The sequence below is a fragment of the Lygodium microphyllum genome, chromosome 22 (assembly GCF_053477565.2).
Source record: "Lygodium microphyllum isolate KBCC chromosome 22, Lygodium_microphyllum_v1.1.10, whole genome shotgun sequence".
NCBI lineage: Eukaryota > Viridiplantae > Streptophyta > Polypodiopsida > Schizaeales > Lygodiaceae > Lygodium > Lygodium microphyllum.
The window spans coordinates 39,217,740-39,245,043 of NC_141156.1; the positions used below are offsets into that span (position 1 = coordinate 39,217,740).

General features: G+C 41.8%; 1 protein-coding gene and 1 pseudogene across 2 annotated transcripts in view; both read right to left on the reverse strand.

Moving 5' to 3' along the window:
• Positions 1 to 27,304, reverse strand: part of LOC148017048 (phospholipid-transporting ATPase 1-like) — a 64,584-nt gene that overhangs the window by 23,424 nt on the left and 13,856 nt on the right. For both annotated transcript variants that reach the window (XM_087663417.1, XM_087663418.1), the window contains exons 4-6: positions 11,338 to 11,461; positions 11,008 to 11,227; positions 10,306 to 10,773 (exon numbers count right to left, since the gene is read on the reverse strand). In XM_087663417.1, the coding sequence (XP_087519543.1) occupies positions 10,306 to 10,773; positions 11,008 to 11,227; positions 11,338 to 11,461 (812 nt within the window). The remainder of the gene's footprint in view (positions 1 to 10,305; positions 10,774 to 11,007; positions 11,228 to 11,337; positions 11,462 to 27,304) is intronic.
• Positions 359 to 3,169, reverse strand: LOC148017049 (uncharacterized; annotated as a pseudogene).

Here is a 27,304-nt window from a genome sequence, read left to right on the forward strand (position 1 = left end):
TGTCATGGTCCTCCAAGATCGAGTAGTAGTTGATAACATGCATCTCATATTTCCATATGTGTACCGGTATGAAAGTATGATTGAAGTACGATTCAAACCCCCGGACTGAACCATACCTTGCCCAAATTTTTTTCTCAAAAGACTAGAAAATATAAAAATGATAAGTTGAGCCTTAACATGAATTGTAGACATTTCAAAAAAGCTTACACTTTGAAAAACAAGCATAAAAGACATTGAAATTTCACAAGGGGACTATGAATGTTGAGATTAAAATCAGCCCACGAAGATCACAAAATGTCATGACTCATAAATTATAATCAGCCCACTAAGATCACAAAATGTCATGACTCAAGTTGACTCATGAGTCATTTTTATCTCTAGCATCCTCATCCTCATCCTCATTCTCCTTACCCTCACCCTCCTCCTCATCCTCATTATCCTTCAACTCATCCTATGGCACACTAGAGGTACCAACACTTGATGCACCTATTGTCATAGGAGCTGAATTCCCATCATCTTCCTCTCTCATCTCCTGCAAAGCAAGCAGCCTTCCATCATCCTTTTCCTTGTTTAGCATTTCCAAGGTCACCTCTATCTTCTCAAATCCTCTTTCTTTCAACTTGCTTATGAGACACAAATTGGTGTGTATAAAAACAAGCTTCTCAATATTCTTTGGCTTAAGCTTGTTCCTTTTCTTCATAGGAATGAGAGAAAAAGTGCTCCAATTTCTCTCACACGGTGAAGTACAAGTGCCTTGAGACAATATCCTAAAGTGCCAAGCATTGTAAATTTGGTGTCTCTGCCCCAAAAGTTTCCCACCACCTCACACCTTGATACATCCTCTTCTCACCCTATGCAATAGGATGCGCAAATGCACCTAACTCAAACTTATACTTACCCAATTCATCATATAACTCCCCTTAAGCACTTACATCATAGTCTGAAACACATTCAACTACATCCATCCAACCCTTACTCACCTCCCTGTCACTGTTAGGATTCTTTGCTCTCCAAAATAGGATGGAGTACAAAAGCAGAAGTATGCAATGGAGAGTGCATCATGTTTCATCGACCTACACAAAGTGCCTTGACTTGATATAGCTTAGGAGCACCAAAAACCTCAATCATGTGATCAGTGAACTCATACACCAACCCCATAGTGGCACCCTCTCTATCAGCAAGATGCAAAATCTTTAAAATTGGAGCACATAGCTTCACAACCATCTTGGCATGGAGCCAAAATGAAGAACCCAAGACAATAGATGAAACCTACAGAGCCTTAGCACTTATGCTCACTTTCTTTTTGCAATACTCATCACTAACAACCATGCAACACAATCCATTGAAGACTCTCTCATCCAACATGTTTGCCAAAATAATAAGCATATATACAAACCAAGTTTGTGATGGTTTAAGCAATTCTTTTGAGCTGAACTTTCTTTACAAAGCAAGAACTATATTTTTTCGTGTGACAAATGTCACAACCTGTACAGCTTCTTCCAAAACAAGCTTGACCCAAGAAAGTTCTCCAATATTCTCAAACAACAAATCAAGGCACTAGCATGCGCAACGGGTGTAAAAAAGGATTGTCACTCTTGCTCAACCAAGTGACCAGTACCAACACAATTGGCTGCATTATCCATGCATGCTTGGACTACATTTTGAGAACCCACGTCAAGAATGGCACTCTTAAGAATTTCAAAGATGTACTCTTCTAACTTATACCCACCACTTGTATCAACTGATCGCAAGAATGTGGAACCAAACATGCATGAAACCATTACATTGATAATGGGTCCATGAGATGCATCCGGCCATCCATCACAAACAATGCTACAACCATATCTTTTCCATTTCTCTCTGACATCAAGCAAATCTCTTTGCACACATTTGACATCCTCATCCAATTCTTTAGTGCACAAGTGATGGTATGAAGGGGCCTTGAAGCTGGGGCCATCATTTTCAATTGCCTTAACCATGTCAAGAAAGCAAGGACTTCTCACCTTCCAATGAGGAATGTCCTCTGCATAAAAGAATCAACGAAGGGCAATTGATGCCTCTTCCCTTGCTTGTATGTCCCAACTTTGAAACAAGGGTCCTTCCCTAGCATTAGCTTTGCACTTTTTAGGCATCATTCCATGAGTATCACTAGCTTGAGAGGAACAAGCAGCCACATTGGCACTAGCACTTCGTGATGCATCTCCCAAATCTTTGCAACCAATGCATTATGTGAACTCGTGGGAGCACTTACATGCAATCTACGAACTACATCTTTTACATCTTGGGATGCACTAAAGCATTTATCAACCCCAAATCCCTTCAGCCCCAAGATGTGGGCACGAATACGAGTGGGACCACCATTCCATGTGTGGGAACAATATTTGCATTGCATAATACGCTGTCCATTCTTCAATTTCTGCGATTTAGTCACAAATTGCCACTCTTTTCCTTGCTTTCGAACCATGCTAACCTAGAGAACTGAGATCGGACAGAGAGAGAGAGAGAGGATAGGGTTGAGCACTCAGCAGTGAGCACACTGCAGTCTCACACGCTGCCCTCTCGTGAAGCTCAATTTCTGCACACACTCATAAAGCTGAATTTCTGCACACATTGATCACAGAAGTCTAAATACTATTGGTTGCACACATGCAGGGTGAGAGCTGACCACGCAGGCTGCACACGCAGAAAAAACACAAAGAACTCAAGCAAAAACGGCCCCAAACAGGGAGCTAGGAAGAAATCGTCAAATTAGGGCTGTCATGGCAAATTTTTTTAAATGTGAAAAAAACGTCAAGTATGCAATGGCATATCATACGTTTTCATACCAGACGTTTTCAAAAGTCCGATATGATGATTCATACGTGTCTAAATCCAATTGTACATGACGTGCAAGTACTCTTCAAACTCTTCCTCTATAAGATGACTGAAACCTGGAAAAGAAGATGGTAAAGGTGAAGGTATATCTACCTCCTCCTTGAGACCATGATATCTTCTCAAAGCCTCCAATGATGAAGACACATGATAGGGCGTCATCGAATCCCCAAAAGAAGGTACCTGAGACATTATGAGTCAGAATCGAGTCGCGCATGAAACTCACACAAAGACTAGCCTCCGCAATCACTGCATGATACTCTTTAGAAGAGTGCCACGCTCCAGCTCTAATACCATGTGAAGCTATACTAGAGTTTCCACTGAGGAAACATAGCATGTACAACCAAGACTCAAACAATGACAAGTAAAACTCAAGCCCTAAACACAAAATGCAAACGCAAAACTCAAAACTCAAACACAAAGTCAAACACAGAGAAAAGAAACTCTGTAAGAGTGTATAGAATGCCCAAGGGCAAAGCAATAAAGTATCGAAGAGTGACGTCCATAGAAGACAACTCCCGAGTGCAGTCTCCACTAGTTCGAGTGACGCAAGGCGAGAAAACACCAAATGTTGATCATTAAAGTGAGGAGAGACTGAGGCAATTGCAACAAGAGGTGACCGATGAGATGGACGGTACCAAAAAGCTATGCACGTAGCAACAGGAGAGCTGCTAGGAGAATGGAGAAGCATGCCAGTTGCCACCTGCAAAGGAGAAGACCAAGCACAAGAAGTAGGAAGACAATATAGGCGACAACAATGGATGAAGACGCCAAGCACTGGAGTAGCTGTGGAAGGTATGGCAGCCGTCGCAAATGGAGAACCACCACGTGGATGAAGGCTATTGGCTGAAATCTGCACAAGAGGAGTAAGAACCTATACAAAAGGAATGAGATTGAATGGTGGACATCCTATCTATTTATAGATATTGAAGGATGCCCCAAAAATTAGGGTTTTGGGGAGCCACTGAAATTATCTCAAACCGCAAGTCAATTTTATGTTTTTCGTTAATTAAGCGTGTTTTACCTGGCAGACGGGCGGCTTGAGCAGGTGGTGAGCTGCAGAGGCGGCGCTGCACACTGACGGGTGGCGCCCGCCACAAGCGGGTGGACAGGTGTCAGAACCCTGGTGGGAGGGCGCAAGATGGACATGAGGCACAGGGCAGGAATTGGCAAGGCGTGTGGCCATTCTTAGGCACAGCGGCGTGCGCCTAAGATCTAAGCGGGTGGACGGCTTGTACTTGGTGGGTGCAGGCATTGTTAGGGGCAAATGGACCAGAGGCGACATGGAGAAGATGGACGTTGGTTAGGTCGTAGGCAGGAAGGGCAGTCGAGCCAGGGGCTGATTGAGACGCAGGAGCACCGTGGAGGAAATTTACGTGAGCAACTCATGAATGTTGATGAGTACTATTCGGGTGCACATATGATATCTACTACATTGAACTCATTATCTCCTTCATACTTGGCTTTTTATACAACCTTAAACCTCACCATGAGGATTGTCACACAGCCGATCACTTTTCTTCAGTTAGTCAGTTTGCTTCTGGAAGAGGAGCAAACAAAAAGATATAGTGGTATGGATGCCATAGCCTCTAAGCAAGCTTTTATGGCTAGAAAGAAAGGCAAAGGCAGTCAAGTAAAGAATGCTCTACAGAGCTTTGGGACTTCTAGCACTTCAAAGCAAAGTAAAAAACAAGGGGGCACGCAAGCCAAAAAGAGTAAATGACATTATTGCAAAAAGCTAGGCCACTACATCGCTGAATGCAGAAAGTGCATCGCCAAGGAGAAGAAGGAGTCAAAAATGTCTGTTTCTAATGCTCCTTCCATTACTACTGAGTCCGCATCCTTTGTTGCATACAGGGACTATTGCTTTTACACATGCAGTTATGACACTTCTTGGGCTGATCGAGCATTTAGCTCTACTAAGGATACAGGCACTTGGTTTTTTGACAGTGGTGCTTCTAGACATATTATATCTCGCAGAGATTTATTTACTTCTGTTGGTGCAGCTCCAATTGGCAAATCTGTACAGTGTGCTAACAATGCATCATACCCTGTTAGAGGTATTGGGGAGATTGTGCTCACAGCCATTGATGGCTCTATTCTCCGCTTACAGGATGCTTTGTTTATACCAGGCATAAATAAGAATCTGCTCTCTATTTCTTCTTTGGCACGTTGTGGATTGCAAGTCACATTTGATGATGACACATGCATGGTAAGAGACAAAGAACACATGACATTGGTTTTGACAGGCACTTTATGTCATGGGTTACACGAGTTGGATGCTCTTTCAGTCGATCACTCAGTATACTTGGCATCCACTCTTACTCCTGCTATGATACAGGTAGAGTTATGGCATGCTAGGATGGGGCATGTGAACTTTGGTAGCTTGATGCTCTTACAACGTACACAGATGCTAGATGGATTACCTCTACTTGAGAGACCTCCTGAGCACTTGTGCAAAGGATGTATTTTTGGGAAAATACATCATTTTTTGTTTCCCCGTGATGTTGCTTTTAGAGCAACAGCCAAGTTACAGTTAGTGCATTAAGATGTCTGTGGACCTATGCAAACAAAGTCATTGGGAGGATGTTACTATTTTATGACTTTTATTAATGACTTTACTCGATTTTGTTGGGTCTACTCTTTGGTCAAAAAGTCAGAAGTGTATGATGCATTCTTGGCTTTTGTTGCACTTGTTGAGAACCAATCTCGTTGTAAAATAAAGACTCTCTGTTCAGACCGAGGGGGGGAATATATGTCCTCTATGTTGAATTCTTTTTTAAAGAAAAAGGACATTGTCTATCAATACACTACTGCTTATACTCCACAACAGAATGGGGTTGCAGAGAAGAAGAATCGGTTACTCATGGAGACGGCCAAATGTATGTTGGAAGCAAAGAGCTTGCCACACAGTTTTTGGATGGAAGCCGTCATGTGAGCTTGCCATGTTTTGAACAGATGCCCCACCAAAGCATTGAAGAAAATTACACTTTTTGAGGCTTGGAACGGCCAGAAACCTTCTGTTGGACACTTTCATGCCTTTGGGTGCCTTGCATATGCACACATTCCACAAGTACTTAGAAAAAAGTTGGATAACAAGGCTGTCAAGTGCATTTTTGTGGGATATAGTAGTGAGAGCAAAGGCTACAGACTCTATGATTCTGTCTCTAAAAAGGTGTTTGTCAGTAGGGATGTATTATTTTTGTTGGACATTTTCATGCCTTTGGGTGCCTTGCATATGCGCACATTCCACAGGTACTTAGAAAAAAGTTGGATAACAAGGCTGTCAAGTGCACTTTTGTGGGATATAGTAGTGAGAGCAAAGGCTACAGACTCTATGATCCTGTCTCTAAAAAGGTGTTTGTCAATAGGGATGTATTATTTGATGAAAAATCAAAATTCTCCCTTGCTGGTTTAGATACATATCAGGCTGCCCATGATGTATTTGAAGGGCTGCTGCCCATTACATTTGGTGATTAAACTGGAGTTTCAGCAAGTGAACTCAATGTTCAGCCAGCTACTCAATTGGAAAATGCAGAAAATCAGCCATTGGCTGATCTGAATTTTCAGCAAAGTGCTGAAACTGAAATTCAGCAAGAGCTTATGCACAGTCAGGAGGCAAGACAAATACCTAGATGGTATTTACAGACTATGAAAGATAGTCATCTGGATGCACCCATGGCTGGTTGTACTAGAAGGCAAGCTCGTATGCATGATACTGCACATACCAAGGAGTTTGTTATGGCAGCAAGCACACTTGATGATGAGGAGCCTAATTGTTTTGAGGATACACAACAGAGAGTGCATTGGATGGCAGCAATGCAAGCTGAATTGGATTCTATCGCTAAGAACCAAACATGGGATTTAGTGTCTTTACCCTTTGGAAAGAAAGCCATTGGAACAAAATGTGTCTACAAGCTGAAACGGAATGCAAATGGATCCATTGACAAATATAAGGCAAGGCTTGTAGCTTAAGGCTATGCATAAAAAAAAGGCATTGACTATGAGGAGATATTTGCTCCTACTTCCCACATGACGACCATCAGGTCTATGGTTGCTTTGGCTGCCCATTATGGATGGATTGTGCATCAATTGGATATTAAAACTACATTTTTACATGGGGAACTTCATGAGGAAGTATATGTACAGCAACCCTTTGGTTTTGCAGTTGAGGGATCGGAACACTTGGTTTATAAGCTGAAAAAAGCTTTATATGGTTTGAAACAAGCTCCTAGAGCTTGGTATGCAAAAATAGATGCTTTCTTGCTTAGCAAGGATTCATAAACAGCTCATCTAAGTCTACCCTTTACGTATGTAAAGAGGGGGGATCCATGCTGTTCATTTGTCTATATGTTGATGATCTCTTGCTTACAGGGACACATGCTAATCAGATTTCAGCATTCAAACAAAATTTACAGCAAACTTTTAACATGTCAGACTTGGGGTCTTTGCATTATTACTTGGCATTCAGTTCATACATGATGCTAGAGGTATCGGTGTATCATAGTCAAGATACATTGATAAACTTCTTGAGAAGTTTCGCTTACAGGATTGCAAGCCAATCTATACACCAATGGAACCTAGACTAAAACTGTCATTGCATGATGACAGTGATTTGTTTGATATACACACATATGGTCCAGCAGTTGGATGTCTTATTTACCTATGCAACACTAGGCTAGACATATAGTTTACAATTTCATCCCTGAGCAGATATATGCATCAGCTACGCATGTCACATTAGCAAGCTGTTAAGCGTGTCTTCCGTTACTTGCAGGATACTAGATCTCTTGGATTGCTTTATGCCAAGGGGAGACCACTATAGTTACATGCTTACAGTGATTCTGATCAGGCTAGTGATTATGATTCACGTCACTCCACTAGTGGCAATTGTTTCTTTCTTGGCTCATCTTGCATATCTTGGCTTAGCAAGAAACGGTCCATTGTTGCCACATCGTCATGTGAAGCTGAATATAAGGCAGCTTTCACTACCACAGTTGAATGTGTATGGATTAGACGCTTGCTAGCTGATTTGGATGTATCTGTTATGGAGTCTACTCCTTTGTTCACTGACAGTCAGGGTGCCATTGCAGTGGCACAGAACCCAGTATTTCATACATCCACAAAACACATTGAGATACATTATCACTTTGTCAGAGAGAGACTACATGCAGGTGATATTAGCCTTGTCTATTGCCCTACCACCAGTAATGTTGCAGACATCTTCACCAAAGCTCTTTCTCGTGATAAATTTGAAGCATTTTGCAATGCTTTAAATTTGATCTCCCTTGGTGGCAGATGATCCTTGTACTTTTGATCACTCTTCACTCCAGGGGGTTTTGTTGGGTATTTCACTTACGCCTACGCTCACATAGGAGTGTCAGTGATCAGTAGGACACTGGAGCACTTTTTACTCTCAGTACGAGAGGTTTTTTTCCCCAGACTTATGGTCTTATTTCGTATGTGCTTATGTCACACACTTACAAGCACTTATCGTGTTCAGTTGTGAACACCCCCTACAACCCTAAAGTTTAAGGGTTGTACCTTGTACTTTCATTTTACACTCTTCAGTCTATTGCATTGGGTGTCGTGCTTCACTCTCACACTGTCTATTGATTTCTGTGCTGAGCTTCGATCCTGTCCCCATCTCACACCTTTTTAGCTTCGTCCCAATCCCATCCAGTTCCCATACTGTCCCAATCCTATCTCCATGTTAAAGCCCCCTCTCATGGTAACAAGGGATGGCAATTTCTAACCCCGTTCCAATTCTTGTCCCTGTTCCCAAAACTTGTCACATATTACCATGTGGTAGTCCAAGTTTAGAGAGAGTCATTCTTCTCTTCTTTGTTGCAGAAATTACACATTTCATCCATAGAACATGAGCTAATAGCATGGATGGAGTGTGGAAAGCAATCAATCTTCTTCTCTTGGCATAGGAAATCCATTGGGTAGCTTTGTAACTCTGTTTATAGCAAGCTATGCTACCTTTTTTTAACTAAATATTAAAAAATTTCTTACTACAACACTATGGACTAAGATCCTTTCTTCTCCTCTGAGATCTCAAGCCTAATGGGCTTTCTAGGCAACTTTGTCGCAAAGAAAGTGACATTCTCATAGTTTGGGATACCTCCTATATATCCAATTATTTATAGCTTAGAAAAATAATCTTACTAGTCAACAAGTAAATTGGCCAAGCCAATTTATCACCCAAGTAATTATGAGCACTCATTAGTATCACCACTAACACTAATGGCTAATTATATGTTCTAGGCCAAGTTCTGACACCAAGTACCACCTCTGTCTATCAGGCATAACTTATTACAACTTTTGCCTTTGGCACAAAATGAAATCTCAAGGACCAAGGTCTTGGTTCACATTGCAAAATAATCAACTTGCACCTCATATTTGCACATTTGATTGACTTTTAATCAAATACTAAGCAAAGCATTAATATTTCACGTCCTCGTGACAACGATCTTGCTCCTCTACCAACTACTCTAGTCCTCCAAGCTGCTGCCCTGCCTATCTAAGCTGCCACCCAACTATTGGAGGTTCCAAAGCACGTAGCAACTTCATTTTGGGTCTTCCACCCTACATTTTTGCTACTAGATGCCTTCTTTGGTAGTCACACATGTGCAGGCTCCTTCTAGAGCTGCATTTTCATCATTCACATCCTCTTCCTCATTGAACTGCTGTTGTCTCCAATCTTGCCACCATGAAGGTGGCGCTTTTGGTTCCAAGCTGCTGTCCAACATCAGCATATCTACAGCACCAGTCACCTTCTTCCAGTTCATCTCCAAGCAGCTGTGTTTTGGTTGTGTGCTGCTCCATTATATCATCTTCCACATCGACTAGCCCTCGGCTGCTGCATTTCATCACCCTTAGCTCCAGTCTTCTACATCAACATCATCATTAGTGGTTTTGCTGCACTGCAGATCCATTCTCAAAGGACAACATTCCTTCAGTCCACTCCCGCAAGAGAGAGTGATTATTGAACAGTTCTGTGCAGGTGTCAAGACCTTTCCTTTGTTGTACTCAAAGGAAATCTCATTGATAAAATTGGGACAGGCTTTGAGATAAATGGGACGTCTCATAGCCCACCACTGCCTTCTAAGACACTATGTATACAGTGCAAGAGGGGTGTATTTGATTTTATTTGGGTAAGGAGTTAGAGAGGGACAAAGTGCTGATATAATAAATGGACACAAGCATAATAGCACCCTTTTATTTCAGTGCAGTATGAACTAATGGAACAAGGTTGCCGTGAAACTACACTTGTATCTACCCTCCTGAGTTGATATCGCTGACTGCTTGTTCTACATGTTTGAATGCATACAGTGATGCTGGCTCCCTCCAAAAAAAAAAAACAATGCAAATGTGTTAAGAAGAAGATGATCACATAAGAATGACCAGCTTTATAACTTTTGTTCTTACCCGTAGTGTGAAAGAAAAGACTCTTGTGTCACAGAATCAAGAATCAAAAGGCAGCCAAAAGTAGCCAGTATTGAGCCCCAGATAACTAAATGTGTGATCCATGTCCACTGTTGAATATCCATTGCAAGATGTAAGCTCACTAATATAACCACTGAGATTGTCCACAAGCTGCCCATGCTCCAGATGTCAACTGTGCTTATTTGATAAGTAAAGAAAGGGACATAGAAGAGTACTAAACTCTGCCACAGAGTATCCAGCATGGTGACCCAAAAGAGCAAACTGTTGTAATTTTCATCTCTTTGACCAGCTCCATAGAGAGGAGGATATTTCAGCAATGCTTTGTGATCAATGTCCTTGTCCATGATTCCAACCACAACAGTAGGAACAGATGTATAGATCAAAGAATAGAACATCAGGTTCCAATCAAAAATGGCAGATGAGGGAGAAAATGCTGTTTGTAAGATGTACCTGTTTTTCAGGGACGGGGAAGCATTAACACAGATACGGCCCACACTCAAAAATGTCCAAGACAAGGTGTAGCTGACTTATAATCAGAGCAAGAAATGTTTCATGGCAGGCACTTTTGCAACCCAGTTAATAACTTCAACACGCAAAGCATGTGCACAGCAGAAATGCATACACAGAACTGATGAAGCGTGGTATTCAGCATTCCCAGTGGTGGTTTTGGTTAGCAGCACTCACCAGAAAAGCATCATGACAAACACAGCATTGCGATAGAAATTATACAACACCATGTAGGACAATCTTTGGTAATTCCAATGTCCATGCACTAATAGGAGCTTTCTCAAGAATCTGAACTGTCCCATAGAAAAGTCTGAAGACATAACTGCTTGCCTTCCCTCTTGACCACTGATACCAATTCCAACATGTGCCTTCTGTAACATGGGCACATCATTTGCTCCTGCATAAAGCATTAAGAGTAAGCATTCAGAACAGATTGCATGTTTTGGCACATTAGGACCATTGACGAGGTTCAGCAATCTCTTCAGCATAAAGAGATAAACAGCTTACCATCACCAATTGCCAAAGTCATCTCTTGAGCTTTTTCCTTGACAAGAGAGACGATATTGGCCTTCTGTGATGGAGCAACTCTGCAGCAAATGACTACATCACAAGCTGTAGCCACATCAAAAAGCTGGGGGAAAAAAGCATCATAAGAAAAGCCCCAAATCAGGATACTGTCAGCCAAATTCTCATTAAAGTTTGACAATATAAGAAGAGAGAAACAAAACTCAAATCAAATGTCTTCAAACAATGCTCAGAATTATTAGAAATAGAAGGTTTAAAAATATAAACAGCAAGCCTGATGACAAGGAATCTACTTGAAAATACACGAGCAGAGCACATAAGCAGTTTCAAAGATAGACCTAGCTCGGAGATGGGCAGATTCACAAGGACGTTGCATTCTTGAAGGCAGACAATCTCATGGAAGAAATCTCCACAAGGGTTGTAAAGCCTCTTCCCAAAGGAATAGACCATGTAAGAAAAAATCAGGGACCCCATACATTTCAAGGATGTTTTCATGTTGTGGAACCATTTACCTGATGTCTTTCTTTGAGATTTTTAATTGGAAGATTTCTTGTTGCCATGCATTCATGTATGTTTTCAAGTCCAACTACATCATAGTTGTTTCACCTTTCTTATGCTTTCTTTTAGAGATTTTTCTTTCCTTGAATTCGTGTATTTTGTTTCATGAAATCCGTGTCACAGTTGTTCGGGGGGAAGAGTATTTTTGGGAGATGGCATGAAAGCAGTACTAGAGAGCATTGGAGATCTTGCATGCCAAAGATCCAGCATTTAAACAAAAGAAGTGGGGGATGGCAAGGTTTTCATTACACCCAGAAGTTAATAAATAGGGCATGTAGCCTTAGTGAGAGCTAGCAGTATGAAATTGCATTGGCATAGTTGCCCAAAACAGCATTTCAGGACCCTAATGGTGAAACAGAAACTTTTCGAGACGGAAACATAAACATTTTGGGAACTCCAAAGTGTGTTTTGGAATTGTTGTTTTCTTTCTTTTCTTTTCTTTTTTCCCCTTTTTTTAAAGAGTTATTTTGTTTCCGCTTTAGTTTTGTTGTTTAGGGGGAGGGGCAAGGGCCTTGGAATTTACCAACCCATATTTCCATTTTTGGCCAACACCCAATGCATTCTCGTTTGTTAGTACAATACCAAGGGAACTCCATCCAAACAGGCAAAACCTAAGGAATTTAGGGGGGATTCAAGATCAAGGAAAGTGTTCCAAGTGGCTCACGACAAAGCTACAAGACAAATGAGAGTGAGTTCAACAGACCAGCATTTTTATCACTATGTGACAGGTTGCACTAAGGCACTCTAGATACTTGGACGAGATTCAAGTGATTCACTTGGGCCTTGTGACAGAACATGGTCTCATTTTCTGCAATGGCTTACATAGATGACCAGCCTCAAGGTTCCTCACATGCTTTCTATATGGAGGAGGATCCAGCACAGTGCATTACTTCATATGCCCCCATACCACATCAATGTCTTCACTATCTCACCACTTCCTCTAGGGATCGACCATACTAACTCTCCTTCCTCATCTAATGATATCATACTAACTCTATGTCCACATCTAATACTATCATGTGTACCCACTAGTACTTGGGCCACACGATATATCTAGACAGCCAAGGATGCCCTAGGTCTCAAAAGTCTGGGCACATTTGGGTGCAACTTGCATTGTCCTGAGCATGGGCTAGGCTAGTGGTGGCCTTGAGCCATCAAGCAATTAGTTAGTCCCCTGTTACCCACTTGGAGTTTTCAGATGATTCAAAGTTAAGTCACACTACAGTTTGAATGGAGACCAGAGCCCAGAGTTTCTCAAGTGCTTTAGAACTTCATCTTATTTGTACATTGCTTGTGATACCAGGGTCATGAGTGAGTCTGAACAAGTGAGTCTGTAAATAGACAGTCCCTTGTCCAATTGGACACAAGTTGTTTAATGAGATTTACCATCCATGCTTCACCTAGGTGCTTTTTCACCTACAGCTAGCACTCAGCCTAGGCCTACCCTGCTCACGTTTTAGCCAGCTTTCATTACCAGTGGGAGGCTTAAGCGGGTGTTGCAAACCCAAGCAGTGCTCAGAGTACTCTCTGTAAGAACTAAACTTTTGAATTTCCAGTTGTGTACTCTCTGTAAGGTACCTTAGGAGACCCAAAGCCCATCTATCTTCCACATGTGACACCTATTCATATTCTTTCATATTTATGACTTGGTGTGGTAAGTGCATTCATATGGCCTTCATAAATATTTGAGCTACCCATATCTTCCTATCAATATCCAAATCTTCACATTTAACTTCTTGTATACATTCTTTCGGTAATCTGCTCCCTGCAAACATTCTTGATAATGTCCCTATATAGCTTCATGGTTACTATGGTCTCTCATCTTGCATTCTTGATGCAGCTTTTCACGTCAGGTTCGTCACATTAGCCCTTCCTAACTTCCAAGCACTTCTGCAGCTGAGAAGTGACTTGTACAAAGAAGCTTGCAAAGTTAATTGACGCTTCAGAGTTCTCCTTCTCTCTATGTTTGTGTTTGTGTTTTTGCATTTTGCATTTTGAGTTTTGCATTTAGAATTTTGAGTTTTGCATTTAGAGTTTTGAGTTTTGCATGTCACTTTCTACGTCTTTGTGTTTCTGTCGTGGTCATACACTCTGTGTTTCCTCAATGCAAACTCTAGCAAATTTTTCACTTAGTATCAAAGCCAGTGCTCTTGTAAAGAGAGTCAGGACTCCATGATGTTTGTAAGTTATTAATTAGGCTTCTCCATCTTTGGAGGCCCTGAGGAGGCACTATGGACTCGACAAGGAAGACGACAGCCCACCTTCACCTTCACCTTCACCTTCACCTTCTTTGTTTTCTCATATTCCCGCTTTCAGTCTCATGACAAAGGAGATTAAAGAGTACTTGCGCGTCATGTATAGTCGAGCTTACATCCCTCCTACTAGCTTTGCTACACCATCCAGACTAGTTGGTGAGGCAAGCCACCTCTCCAATCATGAAGGACATACGACATTTGGGACAACTGGTGACCCATCTTCTTCATCTCAACCAAGCCCAATGTCAAGTTCATAAAACCCCTTTGAGTAGTATGAATCAAAACCCTCTCCTATTTCTCCTTTAGGTATGCAAGATCCAAATGATTTTTTGTATATAGACTTCAATATAGAGGGTCTCAAAGCAAAGATCCTTCATTAGGTATATCAATATCTATTGTTTCATTTGAGCATGTAAGCTACTCTTCCTAAATCCCTCTCATCCCACCCTCTTCTAACCCATATCTCAATTTCCTCTCTTCTTCATTCCAAAACCTTGAATTACACTTCGCTTCCGCATCTAGCACACTGGACGTTGAATCCTCCATCTCCATTCCTGGCACTCTCTCTTTCTCCACACCATCTTCTACCTACCCTCACTTCACTACCCCTTTCCACACCTCAATACATTAGTAGGGGAAATGCCACCCTTTAACACTGTGCCTTCCACATACCCATAAGTGAGCACCTTCTTCTCATCCTCGAACAGCTATGATGGGCACCCCCCTCCCTACCCCCAAACACTCACATTCCCATTTATCATTCAAACGCAAGAATTTCCATCCTCTGCATATCGTGTATCATCACACATTCCTTGGGTCACTTCTATGCAAGGATTTTCATCTTCTACTCCACACGTCCCTATCCCTCCTTCATGGGCTGCTCATGCAATTATCCTCATGCAATTACCATACCCATGCTCACATTTGGATCCACGTTACACACTTCCCGCATGCATATTGGGCACTCTAGGATTAATTCCCAATTATGTTGCGTGTTGGAAATGGAGAAAGAGAGAGAGCGTGAACACAAGACAATGAGCAAGAGGGAGCAGCAATTCCACACTCAAAAGACACAAGTGTTAGAATCATAGAATTAATGTACAATAGACCTTAAGTTAGACCTATCCCTAACTCAACTAGAGTTAATTTAACTCTAGAACTAACTCTAGAATCGGTGACACAACTTATTAATGTAGTTGTATTCACACTACAAACCAACTAGCTAAAACATTAGGCATTGCCCATAAAATTGGTAAATTCTAGCACCGCCCTGTAGTGCCAATGTGGTAGAAGTACATGAAGTTCAATCATCAAAGGGTAGCAAGTTCAAGGACTTTCAAAAAGCTTCAAACTTCTCACGAAAAAGTACTTTGGTAAAAATGTCTGCAACATTCTCCTATGTAGAAATATACATCAAACTGGGCTCTCTTGCATAGCATCTCTCTAGTATAGTGAAAATATACCTCAATGTGTTTCATAGGAGCATGAAACATAGAATTCTATACCACTGCAATAACACTTTGACTATTAGAAGAAATGGGTGTAGGACCCTCCAAAGAAATTTGTAGATCAACCAGCAATCTATGCAACCATACACATTCCATTGTTGCAGTGAAGACTGCCCTACACTTGGCCTCACAAGACAAGATAGCCACAATAGGTTGTTACTTACTTAGCCATAAAATATACGAATGGCCCAGAAACAAACTGTGCCCACCAGTAGATTGTCTAGTGCATCACCAACCCAATCTGAATCATTGTAAGCCTCTAAGTGCAAGTCTCCCCCCTAGAAAATAATAAAGCATGTGACTAAGTACCTTGCAAATATCTAAAGATCTTAACAGCTTGCCAATGTATGGTCCATGGGTTGGTTGCTCATCCAAGATGTTGCATACTGAATGTCAAGATATGGGTGAAAAGGTAAATAAGGTGGCCAACAGCAACCTAGCTATAAATTACAACATCATGCATCTCTTCATCATCATGCACGGATGGCTTTAAGCCTAGCTTCATAGAAGGCACATAGATTTGCAATCTTGCATATTAAACCTATGCAATAGCTTATCCACATACTGTAACTATGACATGATGATACCATGCTGATTTTGGGTGAGCTGAATCCCCAAATAGTAGTATAGACAATTCATATTTGACATAGCAAATGCACGGCCTTAAAATCTACAATTTTCCCTCTGTAGGTCTAGTAAGCAACATGTCATCTACATAAAAAATGATAATCAGGAAGTTCCCCCCTTTATTCTTAATGTATAGAGTAGGAGCATTTGGACTATTTTTGAACCCTTTGCTAGCAAAATAAGCATCATGCACGAGGAGCCTGTTTGAGACCATAAAGGGCTTTAGGCAACTTGCCATGTGTTCTTTTCCTTTAGTTACAAACCCTAGAGGTTATGACACATAAACATCTTCATGCAAATCCCCATTCAAGAATGTTGTTTTAATGTCCAACTAGTATACTTTCCAGCTATAATTTGCAGCCATAGCAATCACATCTCACCATACTCATACGGGATGTAGAAGCAAAAGTTTCCTCGTAATTTGTTCCCTTCTTCTGCACATAGCCTTTTGCTACCAACTGTGCTTTGTACCTATCAATTGTACCATCAGCTTTGTGTTTGAGTTTAAAAACGCATTTTGTGCCAATGGCCCTCTTGCTAGGTGGTAAATCCACAAGATCCTCAAAAGATGACGTACTAGCGAGACAGTTGAAGTGAGCAATGCACAGTGTCGATGCAATGTCCTGCAATGAAAATGTCAGGTAGAGAGCAAAACGTGAGCAAGAGTAGAGAGTGAGAGTCAGAGAGAGAGATGCACGACGTTCTTGGGTACAATTTTGTATGTGTACCTCTTTAGGTTTTAGATAGATATATATGAAAGTACAAATGTGCTAAGGGTGTGTTCACACCCATGCACGTATAAAAGGCACGATGGCCCTTTATTCCCAACAACCTCCCACCTGAAGGCAATGTGCTTGAAGAGGAGAAAAGAGTCAGCTAAGTCTAGATATGTACAAAGCTGAAATACATATACCTATCCAACTCCCATCATCTGTACTGCTCTACTGGAAGACCCTTCATGAGAAGATTTGCAAGATTATCATCTGTATGCACTTTGACAAGCTCAGTGCTCTTGCTGTCAAGTACATCTCTAATGAAGTGATACTTCACATGTATGTGCTTCGTCTTTGCATGAAAGACGAGATTCCGTGCTAGCATGATAGCACTTTGACTATCACAATGGAGAACAGGTAACTTTGTAATGCCAAGCTCTCCCACCAGACGTGAAAGCCATAAAGCCTCCTTGCATGCCTCAGTGGCAACCACAAACTCTGCCTCCATAGTAGACAATGCAACACACTTTTGTAGCCTGGAGATCCAACAGACTGCTCCTCCTGTGAAGGTAAACACATACCTAGAAGTGGACTTTATGCAATTCGCATGACCAGCATAGTTTGCATCTGTAAAGCCAACAACAAATGCCTTCTACTTTCCAAAGCAGATGCACAAATCCTTTGTGCCTTTGAGGTATCTCATAATACCTTTCACTACTTCCCAATGCTTTTTACCAGGGTTTTCCATGTATCTACTAACCACTCCCACTGCAAAGGCAATATCAAAACGTATAGCAACCATAGCATACATCAAATTGCCAACAGCTGAAGCATATGGTATCTTGGCCATTTCATTCTTCTCATCATCAGATGTAGAGTTGTCCTCTGCACTGAGTTTCACATATGGAGACAATGGAACCCCAATTGTTTTCCTCCCCTCCATATTAAAACATTGCAAAACCTTGGAGATATACTCTTGCTAAGATAGATAGAGTAATCCTTTTGACCTATCTCTGAATATTCGCATGCCAAGAACGTGATTTGTATCACCAAGATCCTTCATGTCAAAGCTGCCATGAAGACTTTGCTTCAGTGAGTCCAAGGCATGAGTATCCATGCCAACAATCAGCATGTTATCAACATACAGAACCAAGATAATCAGGCTGTCATCTGCTGCCTTCTTGATGTACAAGCAGTGATCCACTTCACTTCTATGAAAACCTTGAGACTACATAAATGTATCAAACTTATTATACAATTCTCTTGGTGCTTGTTTCAGCCCATACAAACTCCTTTTGAGTTTACATACCATCTTCTCTTTCCCTTTTGCCACAAACCCTTCAGGCCGTTGCATATATGTCTTCATGCAAATCACCATGTAAGAATGCAGTCCTTACATCCATCTGTATGAGCTCCATATCTTCAGCTGCAACCAAGCCCAAAATGGTTCTCAATGTAGTCATCTTGACTACACGAGAGAATATCTCATCACAGTCAACTCCATGTTCTTGCTTGTACCCCTTCGCAACCAATCTTGCTTTGTACTTTGGCGAGGAACCAGAAGTGACCTTCATCTTGTAAACCCATTTGCATGGAAGGGTTTTCTGCCCTTTAGGCAACTGCACCAAGTCCCAAGTACCATTTTTCTCAAGAGATTCCATCTCTAACAACATGGCTTTATACCATTTCTTGCTGTCCTATTTGTCCATTGCTTCTGAAGCAAGACGGTTCACCACAGTCTATCAACATGCCATAATCAGTCACATTGTTTGCATCAAGAACGAATCTATCAGGTTGTTTAGTAGCCCTAGACGATCTCCTAACCCAATTATCATTGTTTGTTGGCTATTGAACCTGCAAATTTCCATGTTCAGCTTGCTGTCCTGGCATTTCAGCCTCTAAATCAGCATTAACAGCTTGCTGTCTTGGCTGTTCCTGCACATCCAATGGCTCATCATTATGGGCAATGGCTAGCTGATCTTTTCCAGCATTATTTTCTGCATTTGCAGGTTCATTTACAGCAGGTATTTGCTGTTGTACAGCGGGCATATTTTGCTGTCCAAAAGGTATTTCTTCCCGGAATACAACCCTACGAACCTCCTCAATCTTTTTGGGCTGTTTATACATGCGATCTTCCCAGAAGATAACATCATTGCTACGTACTATTTTCCTTTTCTCGGGATCCCATAATCTATACCCCATTTCACCCGAGTCACCATATCCTAGGAAAATGCATTTACAGGCCTTTAGCTTAAGTTTGTTGCATTCTTCTTTACAAATGTGCACAAAAGCCTCGCAGCCAAACACTTTCAAATAAGCATATAAAGGTGGCTTGCCTGACCATGCTTCCTGAGGGATTTTCCCTCCCCCCCCCAAAGACCAGTTCAGTGACCGATTAATCAAGTGAACAGCTGTCATAACAACCTCTACTCAAAAGCCAAGGGGTAATACACCAGCATAGTACGGATTTTATCCTGTATGGTCCGATTCATACGCTTTGCAACTCCATTTTGGGGTGGATTATGAGGGGCAATGAGCTCCCTCTTTATCCCTTTGCTATCACAAAATGCCTGAAAGGCCTTAGACACATATTCCCCACCATTGTCAAAGCGAAGATACTTAAGTGTCTTATCAATTTGATTTTCAACCAATGCCAAGAATTTTTAAAACTTGTCAAGCAGTTCGTCCTTGCTACGAATAGGGTAAACCTATACCTTCCGTATAGTATCATCGACAAAGGTGACAAAGTATTTCTTTTTTCCTAAAGATAACCCTAGCATTTGACATACATTGAAACGTACTAACTCTAAAGGAGAAGATTTCAACGAAAGAGACTTCTTATGAGACGTCTGTGCACTTGGCTGCTCGGTACGGCAACAACATGGTCACGCACACTAGATACATGGAGAGGATACAAGGTATCACTTTTACAATCTCTGACAATCACTCTAGATCCCTTACAGATCTTCCATTTCCCATCACCAAAGGTGGTATGAAATCCATCGTCATCTAGGTGCTTTGTGCTAATCAAGCTCTTCTTGAGCTAAGGTACATGCCGTACATGCTGAAGTGTGAAGACAGAACCATTCTGAAACTGCAACTGCACACTACCAATACTTGCAATGTCACATGCATAGTTATGCCCAAGATGGACAACACCATGTCGACCCCCTCTATAGTCAGAAACCCACTCACGATAAGGGGTGACATGAAAGAAGCACCTGAATCTAGAATCCAAGTGTGCAAGTCATCATCCCTATCTACAAGTAAAGCATGTGTACTAAAGTGTGAAGAGACAAAGAGTACCTCATTCCCACTGTCACTGTCATGAGTGACTACATTCACCTCTTCAATTTTGACACTACTCTTCTTAGGCCGACTCTCTTTCTTCTCTTCCTTGCTATCATCTGTCTTCTTGCCCTTTCCTTTCTCTTTCTTCCATTTGTAGCAATCACGTTTAAAGTGGCCCTCCTTACCACAATGATGGCATTTAACATCCTTACCACGTGATTTATTGCGTCCCTTGCTATTAGATTTGCCTTTCTGCTGTGATTTGCCCCTAGTATGCAAAGCACCGGAAGACTTATTGGATGCATTGTTTTGCCGATTCATTTCTTCCATGAGTAGAGTACTCTCTACATCAGCATACAAAAGCATCGCATTAGAATTGCTCATAGCAATCCTAAATGTATCCCAACTCTCTCACAAAGTGCAAAGCAAGAACGTAGCCTTAAATTCTTCATCAATCAAGAACTTCAAGGCAACCAGCTAGCTGAAAATGAAGTTAAACTCACTCAAGTGAGTAGACATTGTTGTACCCTCTTTCATACGCAAATCCATAAGCTTTTTTCGGCCAGTAAACTTTGCTTGCGGCACTCTTCTTGGCATATAATTCTTCCAGTCGAGTCCAAATAGCATAGGAAGAATCCAAACCTTCAATGTTAAACAGCAAGGCATCCGAAATCGATAGCTCCATGGTTGAGCGTGCAAGATCATTTAACTCATCCTAGTCTTCCTATTCCATATTTGTGGGCTTTGCCCCTTTGGTCTCAATCAGCCTTGCCTACTTCTTCTGCAACAGGATATTATAGCATCGTTTTTGCTAGACTGTAAAGTTATGTGCTCCTTCAAGCTTCTTAATGTGCATGAGATGACTGCTGTCACTGCTGCCAGCCATGATTTTCAGCCCAAATGTGACCAAAAATCTCAACAAATACAGGCCCAAACTGTCACACAAGTGACCAAGGTATAAACAAGTACCAACCAGCAATAAATAACCACATAAAAGCAGAAATTTCAGATCTGCACATAAATTTTCAGAAGCACTAAACCTTGTGCTACAACACTCCACAACTGATTACAGCTGTTCCAAGGACAAATACATCACATTACATGAGAAGTCCCAAACTTTAGCTGCAATTTCTGTTGTACATGCACCCACGGGCACAAAATTTGACACACACGGTCAAAATCCCCAAAATTTTGCTCAAAGCATCAACCATACATTTGCACTATCTCTGACATGCATAGAATAGGCCAATTTTGCCAAAATAGAGTAATTTCAGCAAAACCCCCGAATTTTTCCAAGTACTAGATGTCCAAATTGCATGGAATTAAGCCCGCATATATATAAAATGACCAAATGGCACACAAATTTCACCCAAACAGCAACAGTCCCAAATTGCACGGGGTCCAATGTGCATCAAGGTCGAGAAATTGGGTAAATTTCAGCCCAATTCTTGCATGTATATGAAAAGCCCCAAATGTCGGAGGCAAAATGTCGCAAATTCCTGCAATTTCTGAGACAAGTATCATTGTTGTGTCTTGCTCGCATCAAATCTGGACAAATCCCTAAATTCTTTTGGGTCTACTGTGCCGAAATTTCACTAAAATTGAAGAAATTTCACCAAAATGTGAAAAAAACCCCAAAATTTCACATGCAATTGTGCATTGACTTCGCAATTTCTGAGTCGGATTCTCCACTTCTGCATTAAAATCCCCAAATCTGGGAAAAGCCCCAATTTTTTTAGAAGCAAATGTGCATACATTTGTATTTTGTGCTTGTACACGTGAACATTCAATAGGGAAAGGAAAGGAAACCTCCTTTTTTTTTCTTTTAAATTTCAGAAAAAAAAGGAAAACGTTGACCGTCAGGTTCATGACGACCCGCCTGATCACGGCCCTCACGTGTGACCTATCAGATGCCCACTAAAGCCCGTCCCGTTCAGTCGTGCGCCATGGCTCATAGCCCGTTTCGCCTGAGCCTGGTTGCTAAACATAAAGTTGGGTCGCCTGCAACTGTTTCCTACAACCTATGACCTGCCAACTACAGTCAAACCTGCTACCTAGTCTGCGGCCTGTTGCCCTTGCCGTCTCTTCTGCACATATCAAACGCTGACAGCTGATGCCTGAAGTTCCTGCTCGCTTGTCATGAGCTTTGTGAAACATACACAACCTATGTGCCCTGATACCAATTTGAAGTGAGCAATGCGCAATGGCGATGCAATGTCCTGCGATGAAAATATCAGGTAGAGAGCAAAACGTGAGCAAGAGTAGAGAGAGAGAGTCGGAGAGAGAGATGCACGATGTTCTTGGGTACAATTTTGTGTGTGTATCTCTTTAGGTTTTAGATAGATATATATGAAAGTACAAATGTGCTAAGGGTGTGCTCACACCCGTGCACATATAAAAGGCACGATGGCCCTTTAGTCCCAACAACAGTAGGGTTTGCGGGAAGGAACACAGAGTGAACTCGGCAAACATGGAGAAGAGAAGAGAAGAGAAAAGAAACTCTGATGAATGGAATAATGAAGGGAGACGAGAGAATGCTGTAGAGAGAGAAAATTTTGACATTTGTCGCGAAGAACTGATCAAAATCGGTTGCTGCCCTACTGTACCAGCCCCAAGGTACAGCCCCAAACGGATGCACCAATAACAATAGGAGCATCAGAGACCGTGATCTTCAGGAGAAAGTGCATCATCAGCAATTGTCAGCTTTCCAAGGTCAAGAATATGCAATCTCCATCACCAAAATGGTCTCCAATGGCTGGGAATTGGCCCCAAAAGCTAGCAAGAAACAGTCCAACACCTCTTTCCAACAACTCCAAAATGAAAAAACGAGATTTCCCTCTCCCTTCAGCCCTATTTAGCCTTTCCCCCACTTGCATGGGAAAGTTTTGCCAAGTGGCAGCTTTCTTAATCCATTTTCAGCAATTTCCAGGCATTTAATTAATTTTCAGAATTAATTAATTCTGAAAATTAATTCAGCTCTTAATCCATGCCCAAAAAATTGACCTTGCCCATCCAAAAATTAATTGGCTAGGCCATTTGCAACCCAAAGTAGTCCCATGTATTAATTGACCCTTGGACAAGCATTAATCCATTAAGTAATGCCTAGTCCCTAGTATCACCACTGACACTTAATGGCCAATTAATGGTCCTAGGGGCAAATTGACACCAAAATTCACCTAGAATCTAATAAGTGTAACTTGTTACAACTTTTGCCTTTGGCACCCATCTTTTTCATAGGATCCTTCCGCCTTCAACTGTGAAAAAGTAGCTTGCACCTCACGTGCAACACATGTGCATTTTTAATTGCACATTTGATTAATCCTTTAATCAAATGTCAATTAAACATAAGCAAAGCATCAAATTTTCACGTCCTCGTAACAGACCACCCCCTTGAAATCCTTGTAATTGTCTTCGATTGCACTGTAATGTGTCAAAGCAAACAATATTGCACTAGAATTTTTCACAAGGCATCATAGTCAACACAACATTGGCCACTGCTGGCTAACTATCTCTTATGCCCACCATTTGCTGAAAATTTCAAGCCAACATAAACATAGCATAAAACTCAACAATAGACCAGAACTATTGCCAGAAACTCATCGGATGCATCCCAAACTCTTGTTTCTCAACAGTGCTGACTATACGAGCGCAGTCCATTCCTGGAGGAGTGGAAGTGCTACCTCCCCCTTGAGTATCAGGTGGTACTCTAGACCCTTGTCCTGCTGAACCTGAAAGAGTCCGATCCAAAGTCGACTCTAACTGAAAGGCATCAAGGTAAAGCTGCAACAACTGAGGATGGTCTGCCAAGTCATCCACTTCCATCCATTTAGCATCCATTGGTGAACAGTTGTGAAACTTCACCCAATAGCTTATGGAAGCTTTACCTTTGACCTTTTCTCTTTATGTGCCAAAATCTGCTCAGATACCAATATCTCATTCAGCTTCTCTACATTGGACTGAATTTCAGCAAATATATCCTTAGGCACATTAGCATAAAAAGGCCTCAACAAGCTCACATGAAAGGCATAGTGTATCTGCTAGTGTAGAGGCAATTTCCATGATAGCCAGCATTAAACGGAGCATTTGCATGACCAGCACTTATTCCTTGAGCCCCAAAAGCACAACGGGGTACCGATGCTTGCCCATATGCGTGATTTTGTACACCAGGCATCATACCGATGCCGCCATACATCGGATTATGCATTCCATGAACCATACCCGAGTACATTGGGTTATGCAAGCCATGCATTGGTTGCTGAAAGTTATGGGGAGGTGTGCCATACATTTCCACATTCGGTCGCTCACCCACCATAGCATGAAAAATTGTGCTACCACCAAAGTAAGCTGGCTGCCCCAAATTCTCATGCAAACCTTGCTATCCAAAAACCATAGGATTAGCATTTACATCATGAACTTGCATTTGCATTTCTTGCCCAACTGGCACCAACTGCTTTTCACCATGAGCATCTTTAGGAGCATCTTGAGAAGGCTTTGGCTTGTTCTTCTGTGCATCTTGCTGTCCCGAAGTTCTAGAAGAGGATTTTCTCTTCTTGCCCTTGTTGTCCTTCATAGGAGTGTTCAAAAAACCGAGTAAACTGAGGATCTTTTGCCAATTCAGCAAAGATATTGGCTGCTGCCCTCATTCGATTCTTGAACGCATCATCGAATTCCATTTCCCCTTGTTGATCATCATCCTCTTTTTGCATTGAGGGTCCAACATCTTGGCCTTCAACATGTTGTCCGTGATTCGTGCCTTGTCCAAGATCAGGCATTGCATTTCCTTCTTCCCCATGTGAATGTACATCATGAGAGGCATTATTACTGCTTGATTGCATCCCACTGTATAAAGACATCTTGCTGTAATTTCTCAGCTGAGCACAAAGATCATCACTAGCACAAAGCTTTGGCTTGCAATCATGTGCCGCAGGCCCACCAAATCAAGAGATTTGATGTGTCCCGGCAACGGAACCTTGAAACCAGCCTTCCTTCTTGGAATGGTTGGTGATAACCTGCTTTAAGAGTTAATTACAGCAATAAATAAATGCACATAAAATGAAATACACACTTTACCATAACATTCTTGGATAATAGACACCCTGTTGCCCCAAAATTGGCGCCCCTTGCGGTATTTCTTTAGCTTTCATTCAATTGGAAGGAGTACAACTTGAGATTCTTCAATCTCCTCCTGCTAACCAATTGCTTTTGCTGTCATAAATGACCAGCAAGCCTTTTGGGTCATTTGCCCCTTGATTCACCCAAGACTTCTTCTCCTTGACCCTTGGCTGGCCAAATGCTGCCCCAAATCGATTCGGGATGGGCTGGCTCCTGAAATCCCTTGATAATCTTCAATTATCAGCTGCTGATTTCAGTCCCTTGAGCCTTCAATCTCTGGCACGGATCCCAAGGTGGCTGCTAAACCCTAATTTCTGCTGTAAATTAGGGTTTACTACAGAAATTACAGATCAGCCCACCAAAAATGGCTGAGATCTCCTCCGAATGGTTGAGAATTGCTAAGAATGGCTGAGCATAGGCTGAAGGAGATGAGAGAATGCTGTAGAGAGAGAAAATTTTGACATTTGTCGCGAAGAACTGATCAAAATCAGTTGCTGCCCTGTTGTACCAGCCCCAAACGGATGCACCAATAACAATAGGAGAATCAGAGACTGTGATCTTCAGGAGAAAGTGCATCAGCAGCAATTGTCAACTTCCCAAGGTCAAGAATATGCAATCTCCATCACCAAAATGGTCTCCAATGGCTGGAAATTGGCCCCAAAAGCTGGCAACAAACAGTCCAACACCTCTTTCCAACAGCTCCAAAATGAAAAAAACGAGATTTCCCTCTCCCTTCAGCCCTATTTAGCCTTTCCCCCACTTGCATGGGAAAGTTTTGCCAAGTGGCAGCTTTCTTAATCCATTTTCAGCAATTTCCAGGCATTTAATAAATTTTCAGAATTAATTAATTCTGAAAATTAATTCAGCTCTTAATCCATGCCAAGAAAATTGACCTTGCCCATCCAAAAATTAATTGGCTAGGCCATTTGCAACCCAAAGTAGTCCCATGTATTAATTGACCCTTGGACAAGCATTAAACCATTAATTAATGCCTAGTCCCTAATGTCACCACTGACTCTTAATGGCCAATTAATGGTCCTAGGGGCAAACTGACACCAAAATTCACCTAGAATCTAATAAGTGTAACTTGTTACAACTTTTGCCTTTAACACCCATCTTTTTCACAGGGTCCTTCGGCCTTCAACTGTGAAAAAGTAGCTTGCACCTCACATATGCAACACATGTGCATCTTTTAATTGCACATTTGATTAATCCTTTAATCAAATGTCAATTAAACATAAGCAAAGCATCATGTCCTCGTGACAGGCTCCCGAGACAGTTCCTTTGTAGCCAGAGTCTTTTGATGGAGATTCTTCTTCTCATTTCGAGTCTTCACTTCCATCGGCCACCCCCGAGGAGCTTTCATTGGTGGATGTTCTTCAGTCTTCAGCAAATGGAGAGCGACGATGAGAGGTTCGTCCTCCTCCTCGTTGGACCCGTGACACACTCCGAGATTCAAGGATCGAGGGGGTCCCTGAGGAGTGGGAACCACAGGATGGACCCCGGAGGTCATAGAGGAACCAAACACATTCTTCGGAGCTTGTTTGCTCCAACTATTGTTTGCTGACCTGTGTTATGCAGGATCGTGAGCCCACTTCAGTGAAGGAGGCTTTGCAGTTTGATCATTGGCGAAAGGCCATGGAAGCCGAGTTGGAGGTTATTGAGAAATGGCACTTGGTCTCTTGTGCCTCGTCCCTCTCACAAAAAGGTGATTGGTGTCAAGTGGGTCTTCAAGTCCAAGTATCTTAGCGATGGTTCTTTGGACAAGCACAAGGCTCGCCTTGTTGCTAAAGATTTTGTTCAACGCCCAGGCATTGATTTCCATGATACTTTTGCCCCCACTGCTCGTATGGCGACTATTCAAGTTGTTCTTGCCTTGGCTGGC